This window comes from Neolamprologus multifasciatus, chromosome 7 (genome assembly GCF_963576455.1).
Source record: "Neolamprologus multifasciatus chromosome 7, fNeoMul1.2, whole genome shotgun sequence".
In the NCBI taxonomy this organism is placed as follows: domain Eukaryota; kingdom Metazoa; phylum Chordata; class Actinopteri; order Cichliformes; family Cichlidae; genus Neolamprologus; species Neolamprologus multifasciatus.
Window position 1 is genome coordinate 40651591 of NC_140445.1, and position 26658 is coordinate 40678248.

The following is a 26658-nucleotide window of genomic DNA, read 5'->3' on the forward strand; positions in this document are numbered from 1 at the left end:
CTTGGGTCTGGGTGCCGTTTCCATCTCTGGGGGTGAGGATACCTGGACCCGGGATACAGAGTATGTTTGGGGAGTGTGATTGTGTGTACATGTCCATTTACGTTTATTCCTGCGTTGGGTGAGTGCTGAGTGTTTGTATATGTGTGCATGAGGGTGGGAATGCATGTCTGTGTCTGTGTGTGCCTGTTTGTCTGTGTCTATATGTCAGGTCGGGTCTTAGACTTCACCTCTCTGGGAACTCCAAGGCCCTCCAAAGTGTGGAGGCCTATCTCCCCTCACCACACTCCCTGCCGGTGACTGATGCCCTCAGGGGTCGGTGCGTTGGTGGTTCTTGGTGTCCGGGGCTGGGCGCTCAGGTATGTACCAGCTCACTCCCGGTGACTACTTGGCGGGGCCTGGCGCCTGCTGCTCGGTCAGGCCTCTTCCGGGGCGCGGGGGGCCCTCGGGCCTCCGGCCTCTGTGCCTGCGGCTTGGTTCACTCTGGCACAGCTGGCTGCTGGCAGAGCCGGCGGGCACGCCGGTGCAGCCCCCTCTAGCTTCTGCCCGGTGGCTACTGGGTGACCCCTCATCTGGGGATCCTCAGCCCTTCCCATGAAGGTGGCACGGATGCCCCTCCGGTGGTCCTCCTTGGGCTCTTGCACTCTGGGGCCTCTGGATGTCTGGGGCCTGGATCTCCTCCATGCCTGCTTCATGCCCTGGGGGACGGGGCTATGGCTCTCTACATCCTCTAGCAGACCATTACATGGGGAAACCATTTGAATACAAGCGCGCCGATCCACACAGGTGTGCACATGGGTGTTCACTATTCGTAGACTTAAATCACACCTTTCTTGGCTGCTACTTCAAAGCACATTGTGCGCTGTATGTCCTGCGTGCTGCACAACAACATTCAATATTTAGTATTTACTGCTGTTTACACTTAGCTAGATTAATGCGATGGTGTTGTGTATAGTATGTTGCATTGTTTTGTTTTTTTTTTTTGCTTGTTTTCTATTCTTTCTCTCTCAACAGGTGATCCCGGAGATATTTTTTCTTCCCCCCTTTCTCACTGTCCCTCTCCCCTTCTGTTTTTCTTTTCCTTCCTCTTTCTTTCTCCCTTTCCTATCCCTCACTCATGTCTGTCCCGTCTGTAACAACTGAAAATAAAATAAATAATAAAAACAAAGGTCGATCAAATGGACCAATACGGCAATGCCATGATGATCCATTTGGCAAAATAAATCCATTGGGTATCCTTGTTGGTCTTCAGACAACAATTCTGACGGCTAAAGAACCAAATGGGACAGGCGAAAAAAAAAAAAAAAAAAAAAAAAAAAAAAAAAAAAAAAGGAAAAGGGTGGATTGCCCACTGCGGGTCAGGGACAACTTCCTACCCCAAGTGAATTAAACTAAAATCTCGGGGTCTTGTTCACAAGTGATGAGAGAAGGGAGTGAGAGATTAACAGATGGATTGGTGCTGCGGGTGCAGTGATGCAGACACTGTACTGGTCTGTTATGGTGAAGATAGAGCATAATGTAAAAACGAAGCTCTTAATTTACTGGTTTATCCACGTCCCTACCCTCATCTACAGTCACAAGCTGTGGGTAGTGCGGATACTAGCAGCACAAATGGGCTTCCTCCAAAGGTTGGCTGGCCTTTCCCTTAGAGATAGGGTGAGGAGTTCAGCCATCTGGGAAGGGCTCAGAGTAGACTCACTGCTCCTCCACAATGAAAGGAGCCAGTTGAGATGGTTTGGGCATCTGACAAGAATGCCTCTTGGGCGCATCCTAGGCGAGGTGTTCCAGGTATGCCCCACTGGGAGGAGGCCCCGGGGCAGACCCAGGACACACTGGAGAGATTATATCTCTCGGTTGGCCTGGGAATGCCTTGGTGTTCCCTTGGACAAGCTGGAGGAGGTGGTAGGGGAGAGGGAGGTCTGGGCTTCTCTGCCTTGTCTGGCCCCCCATGACCCAGCCCCTGATCAGTGGAAGAAGATGGATGGATGGATGGATGGATGGATGGATGGATGGATGGACGGACAGATGGAAAATATCACAAAATTTAAGAGAAAATGTTTTTTATATTATTAACTGTTGGTTGCTTTCTCACCACATCCTGGTCTCCGTCAGTCAGGTATTCAGATGAGACGGCATTCTCTGTACTAGCTAGTCTGTAGTTGACTGAGTACTTGTCGATGCTGGAGTCATACACTGCCCGTGGCCTTTCCCATGTCACCAGCAGGCTGCTAAGGTTATGTGGTGCCACCTGGATGTTCTCCGGTTCTGAACTGCAGACTGAAACACACAGATAAAAACCTCTCTTTTTAAAAATATGTTGTGATGCACTCTTTTAAACTCACGAGTTCTGCAGATGGTTTACAGCTTACATTTCCTCAGTCATTTCAGATCCTGATTAAAAAATAAATAAATGTTGTACTCATTACAGTGTGGCTGGCTTGGTATTAGTGATTGTCACATTCTACAGTGTATATTCCATTTTTGCCTGCACTTTTGGACACAAATTCAAATACAGGAACCAAAACTCTAACCAAAACTAAGATCTACCTTGACTTTATTTTCTATTATAGTAACTTTTATTATTTCAGTAGCTTTTATGTAGAGTTGATGAACAGGGGAACACTGGATACATTATCATGTATGATCGACTACATTAAAAAAAAAGAAAGAGTCAATTAAAAGGAAAATATTACATTTTATGATTTTGCTTTTAAAATTTTCTTGATCCTCAATGCAGGTTATCACATCACATTATGTTTTATAGCTTGTTCTTTTGAAGCAACTCAGTGGTGAAATGTGTTCAATGCTTGTTTGCTGATTAGGAAAATTACACAAAAAACTACAAAGCTGAATTTCATAAAACTGTGAAATTGTGCTCTTCAATATAAAATTGAAGAGCATAATCAAGAATTAATTCAATTTAGATGTGAAGCCATAGTTATACCTTTAAAATTGACTTTGGTGGGCCATAAACTGTCCTAGCGCCCATCATGATGTGCCTTTATTTGTTTATTGATTTATTTGTTACTACCTTGAGGTGACTGCTGTTGCAATGTGGCGCTGTATATATAATATTTAATTAAATTGAACTGAATTATTAACTACCGGTAAGTAAGCAATGGATGAGTAAAGTGAATTGTGGCTGTTGAAATGGTTCCTGTCTGTGTTTGTAAGTATGATTCTGGGTCAGAGGTGAGATTAGTAGTGCAGAGACAATGCAGATGACTGACACTATGAAGTCTGGGATTAACACAGATTAAAGCAGGCTGAGGATTAGCGGTGACAGACAGAAAACTCTATCCAATCATTCGCAAATTTCCTTTTCCACTGGATCTCAGCTAGGCTCAGTGCTCTAACCAGTCTAAACTCTGTTCACTGAGGGATCAAAGTGAAAATCCTGATATCATTAGCTACAAACAGCAGAAGAGGGAACAGATAAATACAAGCTGATAAATACAAATATTTCGCTTGGACCACTAGAGGGCAGTGCCAACCACGAGAACTTTGGTAAAGAATGCACAAACCTCTCTCTCTCTCTCTCTCTCTCACCAATTTTAGTCTCTTTTCCCTGAAACCAACTGTCAGGGAAAACAGACCATGTGTTTCCATGTGGCAAACCTCAGTGTGGTCATGGTTTGACTGATTGACTGACTGACTGACTGGTTGGGTTGTGTATGTGTGTTTATGTGTTTTTGTAGTTAAAGAGCAGGACTGAAGGCAGATCAAACATACTGCTGAGTGCAGAAAGAGAAAGGATAAGACATAAAGAGTAATATATAAAACAGCAGAAAGTCCTTTCCTCCCAGCTTGTCCATCCATTTGCTTCCAGATGGTTGAAAAGATGGAAGGTGATGGTTTTTACCGTGTTGTCTGGGAGTTCCACGTGGGTCTTGGATGAACTGTCTTACCTTTGTTACTTGGTCTTCTTCTGCCTTCTCTGTGATGCAAGGCCCAGTAACACGAGGTTATCACTCATGTTGCAGGCCTGAGTTCAATAACAGTTGGATCTTTTTTCTTCCTTAAGTCTGGTCATGTCCTCAGTGATCACCAACGTCAAAACTCTGTGAGGCCCACATTTTTAGCAGAGAGTATTTCCACTTGCTGCTGGCTGAATTCCTATGGGGTGGGCGGTATAAACGGTATTCGGTATAAACGGTATTCGGTAGAAATGATATGAATTTGGCCAATAGTAGAGATTTTGACTATACCGCTCTACCCTGATAGTGCATGTTGATGGCGTCATCAAGCTGCGCCTGTTTTGGTCAAAAGCATCACAGCGGCTGCAATATCATCTGCAAATTATGCCGGGCGACAGTAATAGCGAAGAGACGAAGCACGTTTTGGAATATGAGGAAAGCCAAAAACTGCGCTTCCTCCACTTCCGTACCATTGATTCATTAATGAATGAATTCTGCTCTATTCCCATGTTGTTGCAGTATATTAAGTTGTTGTTCTCCTGACTGAAGTTTGGTCCCTTCATAGCATCCTGCCATGCGATTGCATTTGTCCCAAACCATCAGGAACCCTCATGTTAACTTTTATCGAGTGGAAAAAAGTTAGCGTTCATCCTACAGCTTCACTGTGTTTATGTTATGCTAACATAGCTGTGTCGCTAGTGATCATGTAGCACATCATTATATACCAGCTAGCCCAACTTCAGCAACCCTAAAAAAGTCACTGCTGTTTAGTTTTCTGTCTTCATTTATGTTGGAAGTGATAGCAGAGCCGTACGTTTTAATTTTTTCAGAAATCTCTCAGTCAGAACATGCTATATCATGCTTAGGTGGAAGTGAGCGAGCTAACTTCTAACTCTGTTTAATTTAATAAATTCTGTTTTCATGGATGCCTGGATGTTAAACTTAATTATTACACATGGTAAAGCATCAACGCTGATCATTTTATTAAAGATGAAAGAATTTAGACCGTTTTTAACTCTCAGTGATGCCGCAGTGATCGTTTGACTTTGGGACCTGAAGCAGACGGAGTTTTGGACCCAGGTTACTCAGCGAGGCTCCTGACTACGGTACCCATAATGCTCCAACAGTCCATCAAGTGGTGCAGCTTCATAGCTTACCAAAGTCCTACTAAAACATTTTTGACCGATTTTTGAGCGTGTACCACATAAAATCTGTTTGAGGTCAATAAGCACAACCGGAATTCATACATAAGGCGCACCGGATTATAAGGTGCACTGTCGATTTTTGAGAAAATTAAAGGATTTTAAGTATAGAAAATACGGTATACAGAAGAAAAAAATATATCGCGATATATATCGTTACCGCACATGCTTCAAATTATACCACGATATGAATTTTAGGCCCTATCGCCCAGCCCTAGTGTCCTAACAGCTTACTAAAACTTTAATGTTTTATGTTTTTATGACAACATGCTGAGGTTAGCAGATGTAGTGTGTCATATTAAAAAAATAAAGTGTGTGCTTAGCCAAGCTAGATAGTCAAGTTGTCTAAGGTCTAGGATATTGTAAATTTTGAAGACAATCCTTTAAAAGTCATATAAAGTTTTTACTGTTTTTCACATTCGGTATCACCTTGACACAATTTTCACCAAAATTAAATCACCTTCAGTTGTTATTGATATCTACCATCACACAATATTTAAATATCTTTACAACTGTGGATACTAGACTGATAAACAGACAAACAAATGGAACTGATTATGGAGAAGATTGTTTTTGTCCTTTGCCAAAATATATACAGATGTGTGTGTAACAACTAATAAATTAATTTCTGCTAACTCCAAGAAAATATGCTAAAGTGTTGCATATTCCAAAACTAACTGGTGGAGGCAAAAGTCAACGGCAATTCAAAACCAGCTTCTCAAATGTTTGAAGAATATTTTAGAACATTAATTGAAAACAACATCAAATATTTCTCTGGTATCAGAACAAACTCTCCCCAAAGCCAAAGATCAATCTCAGTTATTGAGTAGAAACAACATGCAGTGTTAAAATCAATTGGTACCCAAGTCACCCCATTCTCTGTCTGTCACTGACATTTTATTCAGGTCACTTCAGCTCTATTTTTACATCATGATCATTTGTCTAAAAATCAACAGAACTTTAGAATATTTTGCTTCACCATCTTCAATTTACCTAAAACTTTTATGGTCCAAAGTTTTAAGATATATGATAGAATGGAATGATGAAATTTAAGCTTCATATGTCAAATAATTTTGAAAATATATTTTTGGAAAAATGGTCTTTCGACCCACTTTCAGACCCTTTTTGTTTTATTTCCGCACACTGAAATGTGAGGCAGATTTTTAAAAGCCTGAAATTCTCACCCTTTCTTATAATCAAAATGAATCAGGATCTGTACTTTGGGACAGATACACACATAGTGTTTGAGTATTTGCTGGTTAAAAATATAAAAAAAAACCTGTCATGTAAAGTCCTATATTTAAACACCCAGTAATAATAAGCTTCACATTGCAAAAGAGAATTGCTTTTGGAATAGTATATAGCAAATATATATAACAAATTCATTTTACATTGTGAACCACATGCCGCCCACTTTGAGCTTAGGTAAGCCAGACAGAAGTGGAAAACGTACAGACATTCTATACTTAATTAGAAGTACATATACTAGTGTTAAAAATACTTCAGCAAAAGTGTCAACTTCTTTTTTCAAGTAAAAGTGAAAAAGCACTGGCTGTGAAATGAACTCAAATAAGAAAATAAAAAAGTAGGTGAAATTTTAATTCTTTTTTTTTTTAATTCTAAAAAATGTACTAAGCTTGAATCGGTTAAGTAGAAAATGAGCAGCGAAAAAAACAACAACAAAACTCTAGCTCCCTTTCCCAATTGTAGAGTGTGAATTTGGTTCTAAACAGGAAAATGAGTAGGAAAGTGGGATTCAGGAGGTGGGAAACCCAAAAATCTGTTGTAATGGCTCAACGGTGTCTGCCGTTTGTTTACTACAAAATTATGCAATTAAGTTTATTTACAGTTTCAATTTTTGGGGGCTTCAAATTCCCTTTTTTCAGTTTCAAACCCCCTTTTTCAGTTTCAGGTCATTTTTTCCCTCCCTTTCAGACTTTTAACTCTGATTTTGTCTTGATGCATTCTCAATCATCCAGGAAAGTAAATCTCCAAAAAGTTGATTCTGTTCATCTGGACGTAGCGCTTTGTGGGAGAAACGTTTTGTCACTCATCCAAGTGACTTCTTCAGTCTCAGCTGACACCAACCTCAGCAACAGCACCACTCTCAGCATTCACCAAGTGTGTTTGCTTTTGGAACTGTGTCTTCATTCCACCTACTTCACATACAAGGGTCAGTTCTACAGGCAGAAACATGGGTGTGCCATGGGCTCTCCAGTTTCACCCATCGTGGCCAATTTGTACATGGAAGAAGTGGAAAAGAGGGCTTTGCTATCCTACCCTGGAACACCACCAAGCCATTGGTTCAGATATGTGGATGACACCTGGGTGAAAATCTAATCTCAGGACGTACCGCAATTCACGGATCACATTACTCGGTGGACCGACACATCAAATTCACCAGGGAGGATATGAAAAGTGGCAGGTTAGCCTTCTTAGACTGTGAGATTTCCATCAGTAATGGGGGACATCTAAAAGCTGACGTGTACCATAAACCTACACATAGAGATCAGTATCTAAGGTTTGACTCTCATCATCCACTGGAGCACAAACTGGGTGTCATCAGGACGCTCCAACACAGAGCGAACACCATCCCCACTAACACAGCGGCCAGGGAGGCAGAAGAACAGCACATCAAGAAGGCCCTGAGTAAATGTGGTTATCCCAGCTGGACTTTTGTCAAAGCTGGAAAGGCACCTAAAGAAAGCTCCAGTTGATCCAGGAGAGAAGGACAACCGCTGCCCAAGCGAAAACCTGTAGTGATCCCATATGTGTCAGGAGTATCAGAGCAGTTGAGACGCATTTTTTCTAAACACCGGGTCTCTGTGGCTTTTAAACCCCAAAACACGCTGCGCCAAAAATTGGTCCACCCCAAGGATCGGGTCCCCCGACACAAACAGAGTAACATAGTGTACACTGTTAAGTGCCAGGAGGATTGCCAGGATTTATACATCGGGGAAACCAAACAACCTCTGGCGAAGCAGATGGCACAACACAGAAGAGCTACCTCGTCAGGCCAGGACTCTGCAGTCTATTTACAGCTACAGGCCAGTGGACACTCTTTCAAGGATGAGGATCTACACATCCTGGACAGGGAGGAACGCTGGTTTGACCGCGGAGTCAAGGAGGCCATTTACGTGAAAAGGGAAAGACCATCTCTGAATTGAAGAGGGGGCCTAAGGGTACATCTTTCGCCATCTTACAATGCTGTGATTGCAGCCATTCCCCAACTCTCTGTGAATGGTACTCATGGCCATTGATCAGTGGTCTTTGATCAATGGTCATGAGAATTTGTATAATTAAGATTAAGGAACTGACCTCCCAGCCCATTGTTCCTTCAGTGGGCTGGTTTCAGTCATTATGCTAATGTACTGTTTATAAGATTGGGGAAACCTGCAGTCAGCTGAGACTGAAGAAGTCACTTGGATGAGTGACGAAACGTTTCTCCCACAAAACGCTACGTCCAGATGAACAAAATCAACTTTTTGGAAACCCTGATTTTGCATTGTAGCCATGTATCAAAGGGAAGAGGCAGGACAGAGACTAATGACTGACAGTTCCTGTGTCACATTTGTGTCAGCATTTTGGTTGAAGATGGCCATCACTCCTTAATGGGATACTACTGGCACCATCCAAAAGGTTTCTCTCCATTTCCTCTCCAGCTTACGAGTTATCAGCTTTAAGCTATGTGTTTGAGAATTATACCAAGGAGTCAAGTACTTCTGATTTGATTTCAGCTGATTTCAGCTGTTTTTCACAGGAGTCATACAAAGTGAGGAGGTAAAATTATTAACAAGATAATCGACCTCTGTTTGAGTAGTGTTCAGGTAGCTGCTCTGCTCTGTGTTGGTACAGGGCATTGAAGAAGATAACAGCAGGTATATTATATTCTTAAAGTCAGTTACAACACTTTCAGAAAGACATCTACTGTGATGAAGTCTACCCCCCACTGCTGTGTAATCAATATTGTAAATGTAAATGTTTTTAGGAAATGAACAGACAAGAGAGGGTTTTCGGGAAACACTGTTAAATGTTCAGTTTCTATGCCATATGTTAAAACAAGATCTAGAGTGTGATTAAAGTGGTGGGTAACCCACCCACCACTTTAATCACAATTACATTTTGAATTAAGCCAATTGAGTCTAATAACAGATTAGATGCCATGTTGAGGCTGTCATTTTTAGCATCTACATGGATGTTAAAATCACCCACAATAATTATTTTATCTGAATAAGTCCTTTAGGTAAGCTAGAATTGTGATTATGAGTTCAATTACTGTTTACAATTACTGGATTACTGTACATGTAAGATGGAGGTGGCCACTGTGCTGCCATCATCTAGCATTTTGGCTGCTGCTATGTTCATTTTTTGGAGCCACAGGTCCCCATATTTAAGAAAGTTAAATGGTAATTCTAGTAAGGTTGACTGGAAAACTGAATGCCACTAAATTCATTTTTAAGCCCTGTTCTTCAGTTGCTGCTTGTTCCAAACTAATCAATACCATGTGAAAAAAGTTTCTATCATGGCTAAAGTGGAGGATTTACGTTTTTTAAGTTTTCAGTAGTTTGACTGCCACATCTCAGCTTCCAACAAGGTCTGTCACCAAAAACAATAAGCAAACCAGTCTATTTGGATGCTCCAACAACTTTTGTGTTAACTTATTTCAGATAATAATTTTATGAGGACAGGTACATCCAGCCCAAAGATTTACAAGTGTCAACCTCTGTTAGTAGCTCTGCCTCAACTAATGCTTCAACCTGCTTCATGTATATGGAATATGATTTAGTCTAAAAAGTATATCATGATTTCAATTTTAAATAACAAAGTTAAAATTATTTAAAATTCTGCAAATACTAGCTTTATATGTCTTTAGGTTAAAAAGGCAAACACTATGTATTCTACACAATCCAGCTGATGTATTTAATCAGAGAAAACATTTGCTTTCAGTAGTGATATGCGATACCACTGATTTCCTTTCCGATCCGATACCAAGTAAAATTCAGGGTGGCATCAGTGATACTGATCCGATACTGATACTTTGTACAAAAACGTATTTTTTTACTGTATCTTTTATTGTATCTCAAATTATAGCTTCATAATGATTACAGGACGTCAGATTACTTGTTCTTATCACTTAATAATGCAGAATTACCATATAGAAAACTGAAGTTGTGTGCCATTTGAGCATGTTGCCTGGCTGCAGCACTAAAGGCCTCCGCGAGAGACGTCTGTCTCGCCCTAGCGGCACCTACCCCTCTCCTCCTCTTTAGTTCGCCTCAACATACGCTCGTCATATTCTGTGATATGATTTACAGTGAGGTATTTGACGAGGTTAGTGTTATTGCCACATGTATCGCAAACTGCGTCTTGGCTGTTTGTGGAGGGAAAATATGTCTGCACACGACTCCATTTACGCCCAGCCATTGTTGTGAGTGCGCATGCCAAGGGGCTGCGACACATTTACACAGCCGTATTTCGCACATGACTATGAAAGGCAGAAGAGGAAGTAGTTCTTTCCAACGTAGACAATCCGAATGATATAGTTTCTTTCCACTATGTTCCTGTTAATGATAAACTACAAATTTACCCTAAATTACTAAAATATCGATATTTTAATGTGAGAATTGATTCTAGAACATAAATGACTGGTATCGGAGGAATCGATATTTCAGTATCGATCAGTCAAATATGATTTCATTCAGATGACTAGAGCCCTTGGTATAAATGACTGTCCTAAGAAACAAAACTCTGGATACAAACCCCGTGTGAAGATCTCCTCAGTGCCCGTATAAGAGGAGAACACCAGACCCATAAATTGCTCCTGCTGCTCCCTGTAGTTGTTCTGCAGGTAGTCCATCAGCATCACATATCCAGCCTGCTGCATTGTCATCACCTCACAGAACATTACCAGCTGCAACAGAGGAATCAATACAGTTATAAACATGAGTTCAGCACTCTGCCATGAATTACACTGGTTACCTAATAATTAGGAGTGATTGTACTGTGAGGTTGCACTAACTGTGGGGTTGTGATTTCAGCAAGTTCTTTTACAGAAAAGACTTTGGGAATAAAACAAACAAAGGAAAAGGTAGCCTAAAAATATTTCAACTGCTCGAAATTTTTATGATTGTGAACGTCTTTGAAAAAGAATGGGCAACAATAAAAGATTATTCTAAGGTATTCAAACTTCAAAACTATATCTGACTACATGCCCCACTAAAGACTCAAAGGTGACCCACTAATCTAATTTCCAACATTTTTTTGCACTTTACTACATCAGCTTTGCATCACTCACAGTTCCAAATAATCTCTCTCTTTCTTTTTTTTTCTTTTTTAAATATTATTAGCTGTCAGCATGGGGCTTCTGCACAGAGATGCCTTCAGCAATTGAAATGCTCAAAAGGGTTGAGATCAGGTGACTGACTTGGCCATTCAACAATATTCCTATTCTTTGCTTTAAAAAACTCCCATGTTGCTTAGGCTGTATGTTTTGGGTCATTGTCATTGTCCATCTGTATTATGAAACTCAATCAATTTGACTGCATTTACCTGGATGTGAGCAGACAGCATGTCTCTGAAAAACTCCGAATTCATTCGGCTGCTTCTGTCCTATGTCAGACACTAGTGTCACAGTGCCTTCGGCAGCCATGCACGGCCAAGCCATCGTATTGCCTGGATATGCTTTGGATTGTGAGCTGTTCCATGCCCTCTCCATACTCTTTTCTTGCCATCATTCTGTGCTCTTTAGATGTGTTTTAGTACAATCTAATCTAGCCTTAAAGTTTATAAGTGGCTTGCACCTTCCAGTGAACCCTCTGTATTTACTTTCAAGCACTCTTCTCTTTATGGTAGACTTGGATATTGATATGACTCCTGGAGAGTGTTGTTCACTTGGTTGGCTGTTGTGAAGGGGTTTCTCTTCACCATGGAAATGATTCTGTGATCACCCAGCACTGTTGTCTTCCATGGACATCCAGGTCTTTTTGCATTGCTGAGTCACCAGTTCACCAGAGTGAAACCTATCTAATGGTAGCTGTGTTTGAAGTGAATCAGTCAAGTTGAAAACGACATCTGGTCCTCAGCAGGGATCATGGTGGAATGTTTTTGTTGAAAACCTTTTGTGTGCATCTACATGTTTGTGCAGGTACATGCAATTATGTGGGTCTAATGTGCTTCATCAAGTCTGAATAGCTCAGAAACCTTCTGTAAGCCAATAATTGTTTGAAGCAAAGACTGCTTCTATATGGGTTTCAGTCATGCTCTGTCTGTCTTGCCCTTTCTCTCTCTCTTGTCCCTCTCTGTTGTGAAACCTAAATATCTCTTTAAGGGGTTGCTTACGAACATAGAAAAAAACCCCAAAACAATTATTACTATCGATTCTTCTATCGAGTCACAGTTTTCAGTGAGTGTCCATCCCATCTGCCCCCTTCCCCATGTGGTTGGTAGTGTTTATGACACCAACTTCAGTTTATTGTTTAATGTGGTGATTTGTCCAGTGTGATGCAAACTGTGTGTGTTTTACACTGTTGGAATTACAGCTTTTAGAACACAAAACACAAAACAATACTGTCTATTCAAGCAATAAACTTATTTCCACTATGATCTGCCAATAAACTGTTTCCCAGTCTTTTAATTTTATTTGGTAAATGGTAAATGGCCTGTATTTGTATAGCGCTTTTTACTAGTCCCGCCTAGGGACCCCAAAGCGCTTTACACATCCAGTCATCCACCCATTCACTCTCACATTCACACACTGGTGGAGGCAAGCTACAGTTGTAGCCACAGCTGCCCTGGGGCAGACTGACAGAAGCGAGGCTGCCATATCGCGCCATCGGCCCTTCTGGCCATCACCAGTAGGCGGTAGGTGAAGTGTCTTGCCCAAGGACACAACGACCGAGACTGTCCGAGCTGGGGCTCGAACTGGCAACCTTCCGATTACAAGACGAACTCCCAACTCTTGAGCCACGATTGCCCAAAATTTGTTAGGTTAATGGATGGTAATCTTTAATGTTTAAATGTAAATAGCCAACAGGACTCCAAGCTCATTCTGTGTGGAAACAGAGTTACATGAACCACAAAACACCTACAGTGGCTTGCAAAAGTATTCGGCCCCCTTAAACTTTCCCACATTTTGTCACATTACAGCCACAAACATGAATCAATTTTATTGGAAATCCACGTGAAAGACCAATACAAAGTGGTGTACACGTGAGAAGTGGAATGAAAATCATACATGATTCCAAACATCTTTTACAAATAAATAACTGAAAAGTGGGGTGTGCGTAATTATTCAGCCCCCTTTGGTCTGAGTGCAGTCAGTTGCCCATAGACATTGCCTGATGAGTGCTAATGACTAAATAGAGTGCAACTGTGTGTGATCTAATGTCAGTATAAATACAGCTGCTCTGTGACGGCCTCAGAGGTTGTCTAAGAGAATATTGGGAGCAACAACACCATGAAGTCCAAAGGACACACCAGACAGGTCAGGGATAAAGTTATTGAGAAATTTAAAGCAGGCTTACGCTACAAAAAGATTTCCCAAGCCTTGAACATCCCACGGAGCACTGTTCAAGCAATCATTCAGAAATGGAAGGAGTATGGCACAACTGTAAACCTACCAAGACAAGGCCGTCCACCTAAACTCACAGGCCAAACAAGGAGAGCGCTGATCAGAAATGCAGCCAAGAGACCCATGGTGACTCTGGATGAGCTGCAGAGATCTACAGCTCATGTGGGGGAATCTGTCCATAGTACAACTATTAGTCGTGCACTGCACAAAGTTGGCCTTTATGGCAAGAAGAAAGCCATTGTTAACAGAAAACCATAAGAAGTCCCGTTTGCAGTTTGCCACAAGCCATGTGGGGGACACAGCAAACATGTGGAAGAAGGTCAGATGAGACCAAAATGGAACTTTTTGGCCAAAATGCAAAACGCTATGTGTGGCAGACTACTAACACTGCACATCACTCTGAACACACCATCCCCACTGTCAAATATGGTGGTGGCAGCATCATGCTCTGGGGGTGCTTCTCTTCAGCAGGGACAGGGAAGCTGGTCAGAGTTGATGGGAAGATGGATGGAGCCAAATACAGGGCAATCTTGGAAGAAAACCTCTTGGAGTCTGCAAAAGACTTGAGACTGGGGCGGAGGTTCACCTTCCAGCAGGACAACGACCCTAAACATAAAGCCAGGGCAACAATGGAATGGTTTAAAACAAAACACATCCATGTGTTAGAATGGCCCAGTCAAGGTCCAGATCTAAATCCAATCAAGAATCTGTGGCCAGATCTGAAAACGCTGTCCATGTAATCTAACTGAGCTGGAGCTGTTTTGCAAAGAAGAATGGGCAAGGATTTCAGTCTCTAGATGTGCAAAGCTGGTAGAGACATACCCTAAAAGACTGGCAGCTGTAATTGCAGCAAAAGGTGGTTCTACAAAGTATTGACTCAGGGGGCTGAATAATTACGCACACCCCACTTTTCAGTTATTTATTTGTAAAAAATGTTTGGAATCATGTATGATTTTCGTTCCACTTCTCACGTGTACACAACTTTGTATTGGTCTTTCACATGGAATTCCAATAAAATTGATTCCTGTTTGTGGCTGTAATGTGACAAAATGTGGGAAAGTTCAAGGGGGCCGAATACTTTTGCAAGCGATTGTATTTTTAGAGTGAGCATGCACAGACCCTGAAGGGGAAAGCCTGGCCTAATATAAACTTCAGATAACTTCCGTCATGATACCCATTATCTCCAACTGGGCTTTTAGGTTTTGTTGAGCCACTTAAGGCAAAAAGACCCCTCTATTATACTGAGAAAGTTATGTTTAAATTCTACTGTATGTTTCCAGTAAAAGCTAGCATCATATTTTATTGCCTAAAGTGGTGCAATCATTTAGAAATCAATATAAAGAAGGTTACAATTTAAAACAAGAATATAAAAATAATAAACAAAATGCAGGATTTGAAGCAGATGTGAAAATGTATACATTTTAATTTAAATGTACTGGAACTGGATTTGTCACCTGGTCATCGGAGATGGCTACTGTGTTCTTGAAGATAATCCACTCAACAATCTCGCCGCAAGGTGGCGTAGTCAGAGAGCCATTATAGATAAAGTATTTTTCAGTGGAGTTTGGCAGAAGACCTTGCAGAGTGAAGGGTGAAACCCTGGCACTCTTTCCTGGACAGTAAACAAGACAGCTTAAAAACACACAACACAAGAAAAGGTAAGAGAAAACACAAAAAAAACACCTGCTGTACCATATCTGCTCACACTGTTGATGCCTTCTATTATAGCAGCGTAGTTCATGTTGTCTTCAGTGCTTATCTGTGAAAAGGAAAACATAATTACTTCAGATAAATCACACATATACATACAGGTTCCAAATGACTATCTTAAAATAGCTTTACTAACAAATATAACAACACTAATACCATTGAGAAAAGAAAAAAAAACCCAGCAAATAAACAGGACAGCCAGTATACTGTAAAACTATAAGTTCCTATGGACTGAAACTTTGTAAGTTAACAAAGTAATAAAATATGAAGGAATAAATAAAACAAACAACATACAACCCTTTCCTCTCCAAATTATAAACATAACATCATGTCATGGATTTTATGTTTTAAACATAACATGAAATCAGATATAGGTTCTGCTAAAGATATGTATGATCTTGCACTGTTAGGAAAATATTTCAAAGTGCTCCATTTATTATTTTACCATAAAGTTAAGAAAAACAAAAAGAACACAAAGGGAATATTAAACAAGACTATAGGACATATTCAAAACCAGAACTTTTATGGTTACACTGCTTTCACTATTTCCAACAAAGCGTTCACATTTTTTGAATTTTGAGAGAAAAAAAAAGAAAACGATGAGAAGAAGATTATTTATGGCCCAGTTACTGCCAAAGTTGCTGGCAAGAAACAAAACTGGTAGTTAACTGGTAGTTTTTATGCCCAAGCTTTAGCTGGAAAGACACACAGATATTTCCTGCTGTTTCACATGAGGCATTCGTCTTAGATTTGTTCCAACCTGACCTTTCACAGTTCTAACATGCCAACATGGCCAGAGGCAACATGACTGCACAAAGCAAACTGCATGTTAAGAAAAAGTATTTACTATGCTCAGTATGAACCCTGACACTGAACATAAGCACACAGACAAGAACACAGCAATGATCATAAACCAACAATAAAAATAAACCTTCAGTCTAATGATTGAACATTACTATTCAATTCAATGTTATTTATATAGTGGCAAATCACAACAACAATTTCCTCAAAGCATTTTATATTGTAAGGTAAAGACCCTACAATAATACAAAGAATCAAACGACCGTCTGTGTGCAAAGCAAAGAAAACCCCAGCGGTCATATGACCCCCTATGAGCAAGTGCTTTGGTGGAAGTGAGAAGGAAAAACCTCTCAACACAACTTTTAACAGTAAGAAACCTACAGCAGATCCAGGCTCAGAATGATCATCTGCTGTGACTGGATGGGGTTAGGGTAGGAAGACAGGACAAAGCCACGGTACTACATACACTGGCAGTATCACTTTGAACATCTGTTTACCTGTTTTGAATTAAAAAGCCCCCAATCAGCTCTTTTCAACAGAGGAGTAGCGGCTCCATGCTAAGCTCCTCAATGATTGGAGTAACTTATTCAAGCTTAACTTTTATTTTATTTTAATTATTTTAATACCTCTCTTCTTCTATTGTCACGCATGCATGGAATAGCTTTTTGAATTTCAATGCTTTACTCTTTAAGCACACAAGTCATACAAACCTCTAAACCTGTTCTCAGCACATAACAATATGCCTTGTAGTGAACACATGCACACACCACAAACCTCAAATAGAACAGCGAGTGCTGTGATTCTGCCTCCAGCCTTGATGCTTTCATCCAAAGAATCAAATCGAAGTGGGTCATAACAGTATATTTGCATCTACAGGAGTAAACAGAAAAAAATAAACACCAACAAGTTGAGTCTATCAGTCCAGTTAGATTGTTTAATTCAGACACTGAATTTCTTTTTGTAAAGGTCTTTTTTAAAAATATTAAATGATTTTGTTTTAAATTAGGATGATATTTTATTGTTGCTTTATAAGAATTCTGGTTATAATGTTATATAATATTATAACATTATTTTCTTATCATATTTAAGTAAATGGCTTGAGATGCATCATCTCAAGTAGTAAACAAAACAATACAAGAAATAATATAAAACTAAATTAAGTAGAGCAAATAAAATGAAAATAAAATTATAAAAATGGAACAAAAGTTGCAGAGGTAAAACAAAAAATAGTAAATAATACTAATTAATCTATCATTAAATAAAGACAGAACAAACCTGTGATGAAAACACAATAATAAAGACAGCTGCAATTAATGATATTTAGATTGATCTTAGAGTTTAACATAGCTGAATGCTTAATTTCTGGACAGAGCTGAATTTATAGATATAGTTTGAATTCTCCTGATCATAACAGATGAATTTGAGTCTGTAAGTAATATTTAACATTTAGGTCATTACCAAGCTCAACACTAGTCACATAAGCTGACTCACCTCTAGAGGGTATTTGACACCATTCAGACTATGTTCTGAGCCCTCTGAAGAAGCATTGCAGCACCCCCAGTGGAAAGTGATGCACCCCACCTTGACCTTTGACCTGAGACCTGCTCCACTGACATAGAAGTCACCATCCACATTGACGGTCACTAACAGAAAAGAGATGTGAGAAAAAATGGCACGTGTGAGACTGAATTTTCTTTATTTTATAATGCTATTAAAAAGCTACATTGAGACTAATGTATAAAGAGAGATGCCATTTGTACAACAGCTAGTGTGACCCAAACTGGGTCAGGCAAAAGCATACTAGTAAATCTACAACAGAATGTGCGATATGACCAAAATCTCATATCCCGATATAAGACATTTATCGTCCCGACAACGATATATATGACAAAAATTTTACATTTTCTGTAAATTCTGTGAATCTTGGGTAACTCGACTTGCGTGAAGTGTTTTTAGGTGGGCGTCGTACACTTGGAGTTGAGTGTTTTGACCGATGCGTGAAACTGTACATTTTTAGACACTAGTTGTAACGGACGGAATTTTCTTTGTGATTATTTATTGCACATGGAAAAGCCTGTTCAAAGGTTTGAGTCTAAGGTTTATTTTCAGCACCTGACGGCTTTTTTTTTTGCTTCTCATCCATAAACTCTCTCCATACTCTTTCACATGATTCTTGCGTAGGTGGTAGAAGAGGTTTGCCGTGTTTGAGTCTGAGGTGGGGACCGGTTTCATGCATAATTTGCATAGTACAGTTTTCTGGTCCGTGTCACACTTTTCATAACCAAACCATGTCAATGCTACAGAGAGAGCCCCTCGTTTAGAAATAAGGTCCTCGATTTCTTTTGACTGGTTCTTCTGTTTGTCATCATTTCAGTTTATTTTGAAAAATCTCAACAGGATCTTCAGCTCCATTGTGAAAGGTTTATGTGGAAAATAAACAAGGCAAAGGTGGAGCCACACGATGGGTTTACCATCATTGTTGCTAACGACAACGTGTAAAAACAGTCGCGTAGTGTGGTTATTTTAAATATAAGAGAAAGAGAGAACTTTAAGAAATTAATATAGCTACTACAGTGACCATCAAAACGCTGAAAAAATATTCCCTTTTGTCTTATTTGTTTAAATTGTTTATTTTGCGACACCACGAAACAAACAATAGCGTAATACGAAACCGATATATATCGTTATATTGAACAGCCCTATAACAGAATGGCAAAAAGAAAAGAAACAAGATGTTGCTGTGGCAATGACTGTAGATCTGCTTCAAGTTTTTGATATCCCAGATTTTTCAGTTTTATTCTTCGCCTACTGCATTGAAGACTCAACCACAACACAGTGAAAATGTCCTAAAAACAATGGATTAGAAACATACAGAATATCAAAAGATGATCTTCTCTATTTAATACTCTAGCAGCACCTGCACTCTACCATAAAACAGACCTGAATAAAAGTCGCCTTTTCTTTAACTTGCTAAAAAGATACCCTCAAGAATCGAAACTTACTTTGGATGGATCACAAAAGTGGTCATGTTTTCATCGTGTTGCCACGGTCATGTAATTATGGTTTTGCTGTGATAATAATTTATTTACTGTGAACTGATGATATTAAGCCTGTTTTAAGTCACCGATTATTCTTGTTGACTTGTACAAGTATACAGTTTTTTTCTTTTTTTATTAGCCTGTCCTAATTTTTTTTTTAAAAAGGAAACACAAATATATTGTATATATATATATATATATATATATATATATATATATATATATATATATATATATAATATATTATATATATATACAAATCTGCCAAACTTGCTTACAATTATTATTATATTGCAATAATAAGTTATTATTAGGCAAGTTAACTGAATTCACATTTTTATATCTAAAAATTTCAGCTTGTGGACTTAAGAAGTCAGAAATGAATGAATCTTTCAACCACAAAAATACATTTTTCTGTTCAGTGATGGAAGTAAATAATTACTTTAAAAAATTAGAATGTGCTTTACTATTTTCTACTTTTTTGTAAAAGACAATTTGAAATTTAATGGATAACAATAATTATAATGTAGCAATAAATATATAATTTTGAGCTTGCACATACAGGTGACCCTTACAGAAACAAAAAAAATGATATAGTAGTTATAGTGCCAATCTCTTAATTTATAGGAGCTATGACTTAAAAATTACATTGGCTGGTGCTCTAATAAATGCTGTTAATATATTCCAAGATTTAAATTTTATTGTCTGAGGAGAAAAAAAAAATCAGTTGCTAGGCTGAAAAGGACTCCTCCACTGGCGATCATAATGTGTGTAAAATGTCTATTTTATTCCATACAGTAGTTGAGATATAAGTATATGTGAATACGTAGAACTGACAAAACTAGATCAAAATTCTCAATGTTCTAGAAAACAACAACAACAACAACAACAAAAAATATCAATCCAAAGCATTACTGTTATTACCAGTCTTGCCATCGTTCTTGATTGTTGTTCTGTTAGTTGTCAGATTCTCCCAGCCATCAAAGCTCAACTTCTGGTACTGTAGTTTCACCTGGGCCAGGTTCTGTTCTATGTTGATGGGAGACTGCTTGGCGTTGCTGCAGGATGGAAACTTCTTGGCCCAGTTGTTCTGGTTTAATGTTCCTGGAGTGTGTATATAGACAATTAGTGTTCAGATAAATCATTTTTGGGGTGGTGTAGATCTTGGTGGAAAGACAACCAAATAATAATCAAACCCAAATTAAATTAAAAAAAAAAATAGTGAAAAGTGAAAGTTGTTACTTTCAATAATTTTCAGTTGAGTAGGTGACTCTCTCGAGTTCAGGGGTGTCACAAAAGTAAGGCCTGGGGCCCAGAATTGGCCCTCCCCACTGAACAGCTTCAAAAATGTGAAGGAGGGCATAGAGTTTAAACCTTTAATTAGATTTTCAGACATTTTCAAGCTTTTTCTATTAATAAAGACCTCTCCCATGTCCATTCATACTACACCAAAGTAATTAACTAATAGATAAACAGTTAAATGACAGAATAAATTCCTGTTTTCCTCCATCTAATATAGAAATGTCTACAAAAAATACAATGCAAACTCCAATACAAAAAAATTGACATTTTACCCTTTTGTGAATTTATGTAAATTTTATACCTTATGATTAGAGTTAATCTGGGAAATGAATTACAATGACTTTTTTCTGAAATTTGCAATATGATAAGAAATCTTGCACTTAATAAGTAAAGAAGTTTTGTGGTTGATTAAATACGTGAAGCACTTCTCATTTCTCTGCTGATTTTTGTAGAAGTTAAGTTAAACCAGTGAGAGCACTGTTGGAAAAACAAAGATAAATGAATGGAGAAACAAAGTAAATGCAAATGCTTAAGCAGAGCTCAAGACTTACTTAAAATGGTTTTTCTTTAATATTACGTGAGCCACATGCTGCGATAGAACAGACAGTATGCACATCTGTAACATTTCTGGAGAAGAGCAGTGTTAAATGGCAAATGGACTCATTCTAATATAGCGCTTTTCTACTCTCTTGAAGCACTCAAAACACTTTACACAATTCCTCATTCACCCATTCACACAAGCACTTTTCTGTATGGTTTTACATAAGTGCTTTCTATCTGACATTCACACACATTCATACTCTGATGGATGCTTCAGAGAGCAACTTGGGGAATCTTGCCCAAGGATATTTGGCATGCAGACTGGAGCAGCCAGTCTTGTGATCTTGTGCCAGCGGAACTGGTACAAAGTGGATAAAATTAAATAAAACAGTTCAAATGTGTTCAGCGTTTCAATAGGGCAATGATACACAACACAGATCAAAGCTGGTTGTGGAAAGGATAAAACAGACCGACATTTTTCCAAAGTGATTACCTCAAACCTGCCAAAACCAATAACTTTTAAAGTCAGCAGAAAAATTATGCTAAAAGCTTGTGTGCTTACCAAAGGTGTCTGATCAAGGGACATTATGCTAAGGGACATTTACAGTGGGGCAAAAAAGTATTTAGTCAGCCACCGATTGTGCAAGTTCCCCCACTTAAAATGATGACAGAGGTCAGTAATTTGCACCAGAGGTACACTTCAACTGTGAGAGACAGAATGTGAAAAAAAAATCCATGAATTCACATGGTAGGATTTGTAAAGAATTTATTCGTAAATCAGGGTGGAAAATAAGTATTTGGTCAATAACAAAAATACAACTCAGTACTTTGTAACATAACCTTTGTTGGCAATAACAGAGGTCAAACGTTTACTATAGGTCTTTACCAGGTTTGCACACACAGTAGCTGGTATTTTGGCCCATTCCTCCATGCAGATCTTCTCAAGAGCAGTGATGTTTTGGGGCTGTCGCCGAGCAACACGGACTTTCAACTCCCGCCACAGATTTTCTATGGGGTTGAGGTCTGGAGACTGGCTAGGCCACTCCAGGACTTTCAAATGCTTCTTACGGAGCCACTCCTTTGTTGCCCGGGCGGTGTGTTTTGGATCATTGTCATGTTGGAAGACCCAGCCTCGTTTCATCTTCAAAGTTCTCACTGATGGAAGGAGGTTTTGGCTCAAAATCTCACGATACTTGGCCCCATTCATTCTGTCCTTAACACGGATCAGTCGTCCTGTCCCCTTGGCAGAAAAACAGCCCCATAGCATGATGTTTCCACCCCCATGCTTCACAGTAGGTATGGTGTTCTTGGGATGCAACTCAGTATTCTTCTTCCTCCAAACACGACGAGTTGAGTTTATACCAAAAAGTTCTACTTTGGTTTCATCTGACCACATGACATTCTCCCAATCCTCTGCTGTATCATCCATGTGCTCTCTGGCAAACTTCAGACGGGCCTGGACATGCACTGGCTTCAGCAGCGGAACACGTCTGGCACTGCGGGATTTGATTCCCTGCCGTTGTAGTGTGTTACTGATGGTGACCTTTGTTACTTTGGTCCCAGCTCTCTGCAGGTCATTCACCAGGTCCCCCCGTGTGGTTCTGGGATCTTTGCTCACCGTTCTCATGATCATTTTGACCCCACGGGATGAGATCTTGCGTGGAGCCCCAGATCGAGGGAGATTATCAGTGGTCTTGTATGTCTTCCATTTTCTGATGATTGCTCCCACAGTTGATTTTTTCACACCAAGCTGCTTGCCTATTGTAGATTCACTCTTCCCAGTCTGGTGCAGGTCTACAATTATTTTCCTGGTGTCCTTCGAAAGCTCTTTGGTCTTGGCCATGGCGGAGTTTGGAGTCTGACTGGTTGAGGCTGTGGACAGGTGTCTTTTATACAGATGATGAGGTCAAACAGGTGCCATTCATACAGGTAACGAGTGGGGGACAGAAAAGCTTCTTACAGAAGACGTTACAGGTCTGTGAGAGCCAGGGATTTTCCTTGTTTGAGGTGACCAAATACTTATTTTCCACCCTGATTTACGAATAAATTCTTTACAAATCCTACCATGTGAATTCATGGATTTTTTTTTCACATTCTGTCTCTCACAGTTGAAGTGTACCTCTGGTGCAAATTACTGACCTCTGTCATCATTTTAAGTGGGGGAACTTGCACAATCGGTGGCTGACTAAATACTTTTTTGCCCCACTGTAAACATAGATTAAACATACACAAATGATGTGTACTTTATCCATATATACTAGTGCTGTCAGCGTTAATCTCGTTAAAATGACGTTAACGCCATAACCGCATTAACGTGGCAAATCTATGTTAGCAAGTTATCGCGGATCGCCCCGTGCATGGGGATGCAAGGTGTTTATGCGCCGTGCAGCCCCACGCTGCACGTTTTACAAAAATGAAAGGAACACTTTTTAATCATAGTATAGCATCAAGTCAGTTAAACTTCTGTGATATTGAAGTTTAACTGACTTGTAACATTGATCTCGTCAGTTAAGTAGCACAGCGGTCCCCAACCTTTTTTGCGCCACGGACAGGTTTATGCCCGACAATATTTTCACGGACCAGCCTTTAAGGTGTCGCGGATAAATACAACAAAATAAAACTAGTACCGGTACCGAAAAAAAAAAGATTTATTCATAACCAGTGTTGGGAAGGTTACTTTTAAAATGTATTCCATTACAGATTACAGAATACATGCCCCGAAATGTATTCTGTAACGTATTCCGTTACGTTACTCAATGAGAGTAACGTATTCTGAATACTTTGGATTACTTAATATATTATCATGCTGTTTACAACTACGTGAATGTACTATTGCTGTGATTTATTACTGTTACTGAAGGTCAGCGGCTCCGAACCGTAGTAAAGGGACCTCTGGCTAATACGTCGGGTTCGTGTCGCGCTCGTAGCTGAAAACTAGCTTTACTTTGTTGTCTGGGTCAACTTTGCTTGCGAGAGACAGAGAGAGGCGTTGAAAGGCTGCTCCAATGGAACTTATTGTTTCAGAGGAAAACACAAACACGGTGTACAGTCGAGCCTTAATAGCTTACTTACAACTGGGCTTGTCAGGCACTCTTCTTGGCTGCAGTGGTTATTATTATATTTACATGCTTCCAGCTCCCGTTTCTGCTCGATGACAGCTCGTCCTTTTCCTTTTTCTCCCTCCCTCGCTCACAGACACATAACGGGTATGACAGTCCATTCTCCCTGCAGCACGGACTACACTGCCCATCAGGCTACATTCTTTAGAGCTATACCGGTAGCATTCTGCCTATTAGCTTAGCACAACAACAACAAAAAGGCCTCTCTCACCCAGGAAACACACAGAGAGAGAGCGTCACCCTGTAACCATGGCAACCGTAACGCTGCCACCTGGAAATACAGAACGTAGCTGTCAAACAAAACCCAAACAGTCCTGACCCGACACAATATGAAACAGGGAAGTACCGCTGTGTAATCCATTTATTTCAACAAAGTAACTGTATTCTAAATACCACCTTTTTAAACGGTAACTGTAACGGAATACAGTTACTCATATTTTGTATTTTAAATACGTAACGGCGGTACATGTATTCCGTTACTCCCCAACACTGTTCATAACACACGTGAAAAGACCCAGGAAAACCAAGTTAACGATAAAAATGATAACAAAATAACGCTGAAAAACGATAAAAACCCTGAAAACCATACATTTCACACCTGAGCCTCAACTCTCGCGGCCCAGTACCAAACAACTCACGGACCGGTACCGGTCCGAGACCCGGGGGGTGGGGACCGCTGAAGTAGCAGACCAGATTAGGTAGTTAATCAGTTTCAGAGTCAGTGTCCAATATAACTTTATTCCTTTATGGCTTTGATTAGCATAGAACTCACTAGAACATCCTTTTGCCACTGCTCAGTAACAAAAATACTTATGAACCCCTGAAATGAAACCCAGGAAGTGGTTACAGGAAGAGGGTGATAGATTGTCTGAAACAGTTAGAACAACACAACACTAACTGGACATCATACCCAGGGGCTATACCCAGGGGAATCTACACCAAGTCTGTATGGTTTACAGAAGATTGATAAACAGTGCGCACCTTTAAGACCAATTGTCTGTATAATCAACTACGTCACCTATGACATCTTAAAATCTTAAAATCTTTTGTCTTTGATTCTCAACCCCTTGGTAGGCAGCTCTGGACACCACATCCAGAACATCTTGGATTTTGTTGAGAAGGTGAGAGATGTCATTACAGGGGCAGATGAAACAATGGCCTTATATGATGTTACATGTGTCTTTATTTGTATTCCAGTCACGGAAGCGTTGGAGGTAGTTTGTAAGAGATTATAGGATGACCTCAATCTCTGCAACAGGACTACTCTCAGCATCAACCAAGTGTGTTTCCCTTTGGAACTTTCTTCATTACACATAGTTTACATACAAGGGTCAGTACTACACACACGCCATGGGCTCCCCAATTTCTCCCATTGTGGCCGACTTGTACATGGAAGAAATTGAAAAGAGGGCTCTCATCCTACCCTGGAACATCACCAAGTCATTGTTTCAGGTATGCGAATGTCAACTCTGTGGGAAGACTGAAAGTGATGCTGTGTGTCAAAGGTGTAGGAATTATTGACAAAGTATTTACAGAACACCATTATATAAACAATTCTCCTCTTTGTATTTCCTGAACTTTATGACAATGTTAAAATGAAGGTTTTTTTTTGCTTTTTTTATTAAGTGCTTGATGTTCCACAGCCACGCTTCATTTGTATTACATTGAAACTATCTCCACCTCTTAAAGATCGTGAAGCAAGAGCTTTCTACAGAGAAGAAGCAACACGCCATCTCAGCCAGTCTCTAAAACTTTCTTAGTGAATGCTATTGATGTGTTTTGTCTTTTAATACAATTAAATACAAAATATTTATAAAATATTTGGAATATACTGCATATATTTATTGATCCTGAGATTACTGTTAAAATCCTGTTTATAAAAGTATGCAGTCCAGAGTATGTTACTAAAATGATTGTTAAGACATCTGCCCAATTTGTGACATCGTTTTGAATTCATAACAAAAACCAACTTAAAAATATAGAGAAGTCATTTCCACTTTAGAGAATGATCGGAGAAGTCAGAACATGCTTGTTTAATTCATTTGTGTTTGCTCAGTCAGAAAAGCAGTTTTCAGCACAGTTCACGTTCATGAAAACATCAGAATATCACTCCTTTTATCTTGGGGTAACTGTGAGAGCATTGTATTCTCCTCTTTGAAACAAATTTTGATTTTTTGTTGAAACTGACCCTTTTTTTTCAACAAAAACTGAATATCAAGTAGGAAAACCTTACATTTATCAATCTAACAGTTGTCTATCATTTATATGGCCACTATCAGAACCACTGTCCACAATAAAAATACAAAGATCCATGAGTACATCAGATGTCATCAAACTGATGTACTCATGTACTTAGTGAATCCCTCGGGGATTCAGAAACCTGAGAAAAAAGAGGAGCAAGAAAGGGAAGCATCGTGGAAGTATGTCTGCATAGGTTCTCATTTATCTAGGTCATAGTAGTTT

General features: G+C 39.6%; 1 protein-coding gene across 3 annotated transcripts in view; it reads right to left on the reverse strand.

Moving 5' to 3' along the window:
• LOC146514913 (receptor-type tyrosine-protein phosphatase zeta-like) overlaps positions 1-26658 on the reverse strand; it is a 91917-nt gene that overhangs the window by 42622 nt on the left and 22637 nt on the right. For all 3 annotated transcript variants that reach the window (XM_085169036.1, XM_085169035.1, XM_085169037.1), the window contains exons 3-9: positions 20159-20338; positions 17688-17839; positions 16971-17066; positions 15378-15444; positions 15140-15297; positions 10877-11027; positions 2090-2274 (exon numbers count right to left, since the gene is read on the reverse strand). In XM_085169036.1, coding sequence (XP_085025162.1) covers positions 2090-2274; positions 10877-11027; positions 15140-15297; positions 15378-15444; positions 16971-17066; positions 17688-17839; positions 20159-20338 — 989 coding nt within the window. The remainder of the gene's footprint in view (positions 1-2089; positions 2275-10876; positions 11028-15139; positions 15298-15377; positions 15445-16970; positions 17067-17687; positions 17840-20158; positions 20339-26658) is intronic.